Below are 9,029 nucleotides of genomic sequence, written 5' to 3'. Positions count from 1 at the left end.
GCTGATTTAAGTAATTCAAGAAGAGGTAGGTCTAAAAAATTTTATTTTATTAAATACATTTTTACAAATTACATTTTTGCATCGTTTTAATGTGGAAAAAAGCATTATTAAAAATGTATGTGTTGATATTTATTGTATATATCTAACACTTTCTTTGCCCTCTCGCATACCACATTGTGTGAAATAATAACATTAGGGAAGTATTAGGGAATTAGGCAGTTACAGTAATGTCTTGATGATTGTGACTACAACAGATCAGGAGTCATGACAGTAAAAGTGATTGCTTCACCTTACATGCCATAAACGTGTCTATTTTTACAAAAACAAATTCAAATTCCAATTTCAAATTTCACATGATGGATAAAAAGAAAGATACAAGATTTACCATCTCACTGAGTTGTGCAAAGGATAATAAATTTCAGAAATAAATAATGTCATGGATATTCAGTGTAAAACTTTTCATTAAGGGTAACCAGTCCTACTATACTTAGAGGAAGTCACCGGGAGAGGTTATTATAATTAATCTCATTTTTCAGGATATCTGCTTTGACATGAAAATAGTGGTAAGTTCTTTCAGGTGTTGTCAGTAAAGCGTGGACAAACCCATAACTTTATAAAGGTGAAACTATTGATAACACATCCTATTGTATGGTGGTCTAAAAATCTCTGTTTAAACAGAAGGTTTCTGTTAAATAAATTTAAACCATGATAAACTCATGTCAGATCTTTCCACCTTTAATGTGATATAACAACAAACAACATTCAAAAACAAATAATAATGCTTTAGAGAAGAAAAACATATAATTCTCTGATTCATGTCTTTTTATAATGGGCCATGGGCTCGGAATTAATGAAGCACGCTCAAAACTCATGTTCAAAAGTAATTATCATACACCTTTCATCAATTAAGTGATTCTGTTTGACCTCAAATAAAGATCATCTGTTTGTCTACAATTTTTATTATTTTTATTGATATCTTCTTGGTTTATTCTGAGTGCTGAAGGTCCTCAAAGATTTTACCAAGCATATAAGGGATCTCATTGTTGAAAAGGTTCAAAATATACCTAATACATTAGATTTATCGTAGAACACTATGAAGGCTACAGTATCATCAATATGATGTTGAAAGCTTCTTGAATTTTAACAAGTGGAGAAAATGAAGCACAGTGGCATAACCAAGGAACTTGTTAAGAAGCCTAAAGTAATAGTACTGGTCACTCCTTGGGTGTGACAACAATTTCCTTATTCTTCACATGTCTGGGCTATGGGACAGGGTCATGGAAGCACTTTATACTGGAAAAAATTCACCCAAGCCAACCTAAATCTCCCCCAAACCATGAGGTTAAACATGTTGTGGTCTGATGAGACAAGGTAGAATTTTTTTAGGAGAGATCTAAAAATTGGTATAAATTGCTATAAACGTAGAAAAAGGTTATGATGAGGTTTTAGTTTTTTGCAAAGGTTTGCAAAGATAGTTTTTATCTCCACTGTTGTTTCCTTTATTTCATTCCTATAGTGTCCTAGTATTACAAAATCAGACTTGGTTGGTTAATGTGGCCTACAATATGGAAATACAGGAAAAATAACATAATGCAAACGATCACACTCATTGACACAGAGGCAGTTTCTTGCATTTTCTGGTATGTTTTTGGGAGGTGGAAGGAACACTCAGACAAAACTCATGTAAATATAAGTACAGTGGTGTGAAAAAGTGCCATGTGGGTTTGGATTTTGTTTTCCCTTAATAATAAAAACCTTCATTTAAAAACTGCATGTTGTGTTTACTTCTTGTGTTATCTTTGACTGACATTTGTTTGATGATCTTAAACATTAAAATATGAAAAATGTGCAAAAAAAAACACCAGAACACCAATACTTTTTCACACCACTGTATATAACAGGCTTGAACCTTTTATCCTGGAGCTGTGAGGCTGAATACAGGGCCGTGCAAAAGCCATTTTACTCTGTTTTTATACATAAACTTATATTTACTTAGTTTGAGCTGAAATGTTATGAATCTTTGTATCGCGTGAACATTTGCAGGTCCAGGAGTTTTCCCCTATTTTCCGCCACGTGCGCGTCATGACGTCACGTACTATTGTCCTATCGCGAGAGTTAGTAACGGGTGTTCACGCGGGCCAGTGCGCACGAGCGCAGTGAAGAGGTGCAGCGCGAGAGAGAAGCGCGTGTGGCACCGAAACAGACTCAACATGGTGAGGCATCTTTTTATGAGGAAAAGTAGAGTTGTTTCGCACAGAAGGAGAAATAAATAAGGTTTAAATCTACCGTAGGGAATGTTTAGGTCGCACTGTACAGAAGTAACCGGTGTTTTATTTTAATATGTATACTTAATTAGCTTAGCATGCTAGTTAGTTAAGGCTAGTTTAGGCCTGTTTGGAATGTAGCTCTGATTTTCCTCTTAAATGAAAGTAGTAGCAGAGATTTAAATAAAAATATGAATGTATACGACTCATAGTAATGCTTGTGCTTTTGTACCCAAAACAAATCAGGCCTTTTAACAGTGCAGGTCTGACGTGTTGGTGAGGCCTCGTGAAGGCTCACGTGCACTTAGCACAGAAACCGTTATATTCCGTTACGTACGTTATATACATCAAATGCTTCTTTTAAACAAAACAACGTTCTCTTTGATGTGTTATGTAAGCGTTATTTTTTAAATAAACAAGTTTTAGCCCTTCGTGCGTGTTTGTAGCTCTGCAGGACAAACACGTGGTCTGATTTCAGCTCCACTTTAGCTGCAGTGCTAATAAGCAGATTCACCACGTGGAGTTTTCTGTGGGAGTCACCGAAGCGTTTTTACCTACGTCTATGAAATCAGAACCGTGCTGGAAGTTTTAGTGTTTGCTTATTTGTGTGTTTCCTCTACAGGTGCTGTTACACGTGTTGTTTGAGCACGCGGCCGGATATGCGCTGTTTGCCGTAAAGGAGGTGGAGGAGATCGGCATGCTTCTGCCGCAGGTCAGTCCGACAGGGATTCACGACACCATGCTTAACCTGCTCAACTGGCCTTTATATTAGAGCATTAAAAACGAGTTACTCTTTGCTTGTTCTTGGTATTATAACTGAAAACACGATCAACATAAACGTTCAGATTTAATAAGCCATAATTATATCCAGAATGTTGTGCAAGATTAATCCCAGTGATCAACATTTTTACCATTTCAGCTCGATTGATGTCTGTGTGCTAAAAATTTGCAGTTTCTTTATTTGTATGCCACAAGTTTGTTTTTATTGAAGTGATATAAAATTGATTAGCTATTAGAGTTTTATTGAAGGGGAAAGTGTTATAAACCTGAAGCATTCAGCATTTCAGTGGTGTTTTCACTCTGATTCTCAGTGATTCCAATATTCTTACTGTCTGTTAGTCTGCATTTGGTTCATTGGATCCCGAATGGTCTTCATGTTTACGCCGAAACCGTGTAATCACAATCACGTGCACATGCTAAACCTGAAAGCAGTTTTCAATTCTGATTTAAGGGAAAAATATATATTCAGTGATCCTTTTAACACTAAGGTGTTTTTTGTTCAGGTCGAGGAAAGTGTCCTTAACATTGGGAAATTCAACAGTGTGGTGAAACTTGCAGCTTTCTTCCCCTTTAAGTCTGCTCAGTCTGCCCTGGAAAACATCAATGCCATTTCAGAAGGTGAGGTCTTATTGGTTTGAGATTTCAGGCTCATTCATCACTCGGGTGTTGTGATGTATAAATAATCTGTCAATCCACTGAGTCACCGTGCTGACAGCATTTCATGAAACTGAACACTTGAGCAAAAGTATGCACTAGAAGCAGCGTGATTAGATGAGTTTTTCAACTTATTAATGCATTTTTTTATTTATTTATTTATAGGAGTTGTCCATGCTGATCTTAAGCTGTTTTTGGAGACAAACTTGCCTTCAGGGGGCAAGAAGAAGGCAGTGTTTGGGGTGGCTGATGGCAAGATTGGGGCAGCACTGCAGGAGGAACTGGGCTTGTCCATCCAGACCGGAGGGGTGGTGGCGGAGGTTCTCAGAGGTTTGTGGAACGATTGTGAAATGAGTGTAACAGAACTGCATCTGTAATGATGTATCTAAATCCACTGATGTCTGATGGTTAATACTGAAAAACTGAACAGTTGGCAGTAGACAAAAAAAATTCACTACTTATTCAATGTATTGCGTCGGTGTTGAAGTTTTGATGTCTTTTCTGTTTTTAGGTGTGCGCTTGCACTTTCACTCCCTAGTCAAGGGCCTCACGGCGCAGGCTGCATCCAAAGCACAGCTTGGTCTGGGCCACAGTTATTCCCGAGCTAAGGTTAAGTTCAATGTAAACAGGGCTGACAACATGATCATCCAGTCCATCGCCCTGCTCGATCAGCTGGACAAGGACATCAACACGTTCTCCATGCGTGTTCGGTATGTCAGTTGCTAGTCTGAATGGTGGTGTTAAATGTTGATCTAATCCAGGGCTCGGCTGGTTGTCCCTGCATGGTGTGTGAACACATTTACTAACTGATTTAAACTACACAGCTGCCTAGTTTTTATTTAACATTTGAAATGTGGCTTGCTTTCTCCAGGGTCGAAAACAAATGTTTATATGCATATGTTCTGGCAGTATATAACTGGTTGTGTAAACCAGGAAGCCATGCTTGTGGGTTTTATTTGTTCATAAAATGGGGAAATCTAAGACAATTCTGTTGTGTGGTTAAACCATTTATCTCTTGTAAATTCAGTGGATGTGCTAGTGGAACCTTCAGTATTTGTGTAATCTCCTTTACTTTAGAACAAATCTGATTAACCTCTTGACTGCCACAACTGAACCAATCCATTTATCTGGGTTCTTCGCATGTAAACACATTTGCTGATACTACATAAACCCTGAGTGTCCATTGCAATGTTGCGATTCTCAGCCTCCCAATGCTTACCACAGACAGCGTCTCCTACAGCGCTGGCTGTATAGAAAGAGGAGGGATACCAAATGCCGTTCTTGGGCACGTCTGTCTATCAAAGAGGCAGATCACCACCTGAGGGCGGAGACAACGAGCCTGGTTTGGATTTCCTACTAATCTCAGTAGGAAGATTAATGATTTGTTTTAAGACATCCTCCTCATTTGTGTTTTAGCGAGTGGTACGGTTACCACTTTCCTGAGCTGATCAAGGTAGTAAGTGACAATGCCACATACTGCAAGCTGGCCAAGTTTATTGGGAACAGGAAGGAGCTGAGTGAGGAAAGCCTGGAGGCTCTGGAGGAGATCACAATGGACAGCGCTAAAGCCCAGGCAATCCTGGATGCATCCCGCTCGTCTATGGGTGAGTTTTGGGTGTCTTATTATTTAGGAATTTCATTTTGAAGTCATGATGTTTTTATAATCTGTCAATCCACTGAATCCATGTGATGACGGCTTATCATTTCACTGAACAACTGGGCAGATTTTGGAATCATTGGGAAACTGAAAGATGGCATGAGAGTTTAGCACTTTCTTTTTTTTTTTTTTTTTCTTTTCTGTTCCCAGGTATGGACATCTCCCCCATCGACCTGATCAACATCGAAAGTTTCTCCAGCAGAGTCGTGTCCATCACTGCTTACAGACTAGAGCTGCAAGAATACCTGCGTTCCAAAATGTCTCAGGTGGCCCCCAATCTGGCAGCCCTCATCGGTGAAGTGGTGCGTTACTGAAGCCCCCAACCTGTAGAGTTCTTGTATGAAATTGTCAGTTAGCCAAGACTTGAGAATTCTTATGTAGAAGTCTAAAATAGTGCACTTAATGTGTTCTGTCTAATAAAACCCACCAGTTAACTACACCTTACAGAATTTCCCCAAAGTTGCATGAAAAGTCTGATGAAAGAACAAGCCAGTGTGATATGTTTTTCTTTCTTCATAGCTAGGTTAGACTTTTCATGTTAGTGCACATCAGCACCCAATATGTGTAGGGACATGTGTGTAAAACTGTGTCCTCCTCCTCTCATGCTGTTCTTTTTACCGCACTTGTTTGTAATCTTTGCTCTCAGGTTGGCGCTCGTCTCATCTCCCACGCTGGAAGCCTGACAAACCTGGCCAAGTATCCGGCCTCTACAGTGCAGATCCTTGGAGCAGAGAAGGCCCTGTTCAGGTATTGGGGCTCCCCGTCCCTGCTGGGGTTTCAGGCGGCCGCTGTGATGGCAGGGCAGGGGCAAAGCCGCAGTGGTTGATTTGAGTGTGTTTTAACACACCAGAAGTGATCCCACGCCCTTATGCTTACCCCCCCCAGTCTGAGCAGCCGCCCAGGGCTCTGAGAGGTAGTTACAGTAAAGTTAGTGCCCATGTGATTTACAGAGTCTTGGGTGGTGTTTTATTTAGCTTGGTTTTGGTGTGTAGTGTGTTTTTGTAACTTGTTCCTTAAATCCAGGGCACTGAAGACTAGAGGAAACACCCCAAAGTACGGTCTAATTTTCCACTCCACCTTCATTGGCCGAGCTGCCGCCAAGAATAAGGGGCGCATCTCACGTTATCTTGCTAATAAGTGCACCATCGCCTCTCGCATCGACTGTTTTGCTGGTGAGACTCTTTCTCAGGTGCAGTAATAACTAGTGATGGGTGTTTGTAAGAATTGTAAGAGTTTATATGTTTGATATTCAGTATAGAGTCTGATGCATGTGTGTTAGTAGTTTCTTACTAAAAGGAATATTGCGATCTAAGAATGCTCTTAAGAAATAGAGGGGGGTTAAAAAAAAGAGGGAAGGGTTCTGTGACGAGACTTATTGTTACTACCCCTAGTTTGTACAGTTCTAAATGCTAGCAAAGGTTTTTTCTCTTGCACCACATTAACAGTCCCCCTTTTTTTTTTTTAATTGATTAATTAAAATAAATCTAGTCAACCTCACCACCAATAAACCTTTCCACCTCTTAAAGCTAAGACAAAGGAAAAATGTTTTCCTGATATATTTTGAAGGCAAGGTCTTTGGCCCTAATAAGGTCTGTGGCAAAAAATGTACAGCTAGAACGGTCTGAACTGCCATAGAAAAATGAATAGCAAGAGAAAACTCTCTTCTTTACCCAAGTGGCAACTGAAGCAGAACATCAGAAACTTGGTATAGAGATATTAATGAGCCTATAGGGTGCAGAATGTCAAGACAGGAATTATCACCACATCAAGAGTCTCGTTTTAATGTACCTCCGCTTATACAAAGCACTGGCTCTTGCAACAAAAACCTAAAGTATTAGCACACTTGGTTTCACTTGGGTTGTGCCGACTCCAACGTGTTTAATATTTAAGCTCCAAAATAAACCACATGCTTTTGTGTCAATGAGGGGAAAACTTTATTGGGGTTATTTTAGTTGTGATTTCTCAGTTATTCATTAACTTCTCATGCCCTTCACTGGTTGTAAGCTGGACTTGCTATGATGTCATTATTTTTCGTCAACAGTATTCCACCCTGTTTGGAGTGGATGTTGAAAAATTAAACTGAGCAAACTCAGCAAGTCAAATAAACTTGTGTGTACTTGGCTTGGTCTGTTGCTAACTCGTAAATCCCATGTTTTCAGAGGTTCCTACCAGTGTGTTTGGGGATAAATTGAGAGACCAGGTAGAAGAACGGTTGGCTTTTTATGAGACTGGTGAAACACCAAGGAAGAACCTGGATGTCATGAAGGAGGCAGTTGTGCAGGTTAGTTCAGTTGGGGTTTCTTTACTGATTCTCTGCTGTGAATGATGACCTTCTTTACCCTGACTCTGACATGGAGGCAAAAAACTGATTTAATGAGCCTGACACTGCACAGCACTCACCATTTCTGAAGCCTGGACTTGTGCAGGAGGTTTTTGAGCTTTTTTTTTGTTTTTTTTTCCCCTTTCTCTCTAGGCAGGTGAAGTGGCAGCAGAGATCAAGCGCAAAATCGAGAAGAAAGAAAAGAAGAAAAAGAAGCGTGAGAAGAGGAAATTAGAAGCTCTCTCCACAGCTGAGGGAGAGGATGAAGCTGTTGAAGCTAAGAAAGCCAAAGCTGATAGAGATGCTGTGAAGCAAGTAAGTGAGGTGTTTCGACTGCACTTAATACTGCATGACTAGACTAGAGGCAGGACCATAACATGGTACTGTCTCTGCAAAGGCCATGCTAAAGAAAAGCCGCTCCGAACCATTGACGGACCCCTCGCAGTGGGTTTGATCGCTGAAGTGAGCAGAACAGACTCTTACTGAGGAAATAAACTTGTTTATTTTTGCTTTGCAGCATTTTGGGTTTATTTCTAACATCTGTGGTTTGTCTATTTGAAGGAAAATGGAGACGCTGAGGTAACTGCCAAGAAGAAGAAGAAAAAGAAGGCAGATGAAGAGTTAGTAGTAAAGGAGGAGGAAGAGGTGTTGTCAAATGGTGTGGAAGAAGAAGCTCCTCAGAAAAAGAAAAAGAAACGAAGGAGTGAGGCTGTTGAACCCGAGCCAGAGGTGAAGGAGGAAGCCGAGGCTCCTGAACCTGAGCAGACTGAGAAGAAAAAGAAGAAAAAGAAAAAGGCTGAATAAGGATCCATCCTTTAATAATGAACAGTTTTTAAAAAAATGTATACTGTACAGTTTTTGTTTCTCTTTTGGGCAAGAAATCTGCGATGATGTTCCATTCTTTGATGCTTTTTTTTTTTTTTTACCTCCTTGCTTTCCATTAAAAGCGTCTGTGTGCGCTTGTTCATTAAATTCTGTCCATTTACCTGTAGTGCATCTTTCACATCTCTCAGCTCTTGTAAATGTTGTACTGTCCACACTTAATGTGAATATTCTATATCTAACAAAAAAGGTCCGAGTGAGCGTTCAGTGATGAAAACGTACCTTAAGCGGCTTCCATTACATACATCTATCTTGCTTTGTATTGGTCTGAGATGATCGACCAGTGCAGCTCTTTGAAATGTCAGAATTTAATGCCTTGTATATTTTTAGCTAAATAAACTCTGAAATGTGGCCATTTATACAAAAGGTCTTGATGTTTGCTTCAAGTGGCATTTACTTACATTTTGTTTAATCACAAGCTGATCATTGATTCTCATACAATGTGACAACTAGAATTCACCAATCTTAAGAT

At 39.7% G+C, this 9,029-nt stretch overlaps 1 protein-coding gene and 1 non-coding gene across 2 annotated transcripts; both read left to right on the top strand.

The window, feature by feature from the left end:
* Nucleotides 1-2,129: 2,129 nt before the first annotated feature.
* On the top strand, nucleotides 2,130-8,923 carry nop56 (NOP56 ribonucleoprotein homolog). The gene is made up of 12 exons (XM_060890863.1): nucleotides 2,130-2,213; nucleotides 2,887-2,976; nucleotides 3,548-3,662; nucleotides 3,864-4,028; nucleotides 4,210-4,408; nucleotides 5,115-5,302; nucleotides 5,506-5,657; nucleotides 6,002-6,102; nucleotides 6,379-6,527; nucleotides 7,515-7,636; nucleotides 7,829-7,990; nucleotides 8,237-8,923. Exons 1-12 carry the CDS (start codon nucleotides 2,211-2,213, stop codon nucleotides 8,477-8,479), a joined length of 1,689 nt encoding a protein of 562 aa, XP_060746846.1. The 5' UTR covers nucleotides 2,130-2,210; the 3' UTR covers nucleotides 8,480-8,923.
* On the top strand, nucleotides 7,673-7,741 carry LOC132860536 (small nucleolar RNA SNORD57). The gene has a single exon (XR_009649848.1). It is a non-coding gene; the product is annotated as a small nucleolar RNA SNORD57 (small nucleolar RNA).
* Nucleotides 8,924-9,029: the final 106 nt, after the last annotated feature.

This window comes from Tachysurus vachellii, chromosome 17, assembly GCF_030014155.1.
Source record: "Tachysurus vachellii isolate PV-2020 chromosome 17, HZAU_Pvac_v1, whole genome shotgun sequence".
Taxonomy (NCBI): domain Eukaryota; kingdom Metazoa; phylum Chordata; class Actinopteri; order Siluriformes; family Bagridae; genus Tachysurus; species Tachysurus vachellii.
Note: the sequence above shows the minus strand (reverse complement) of the source record. Positions and strands in the feature narration are given on the sequence as shown.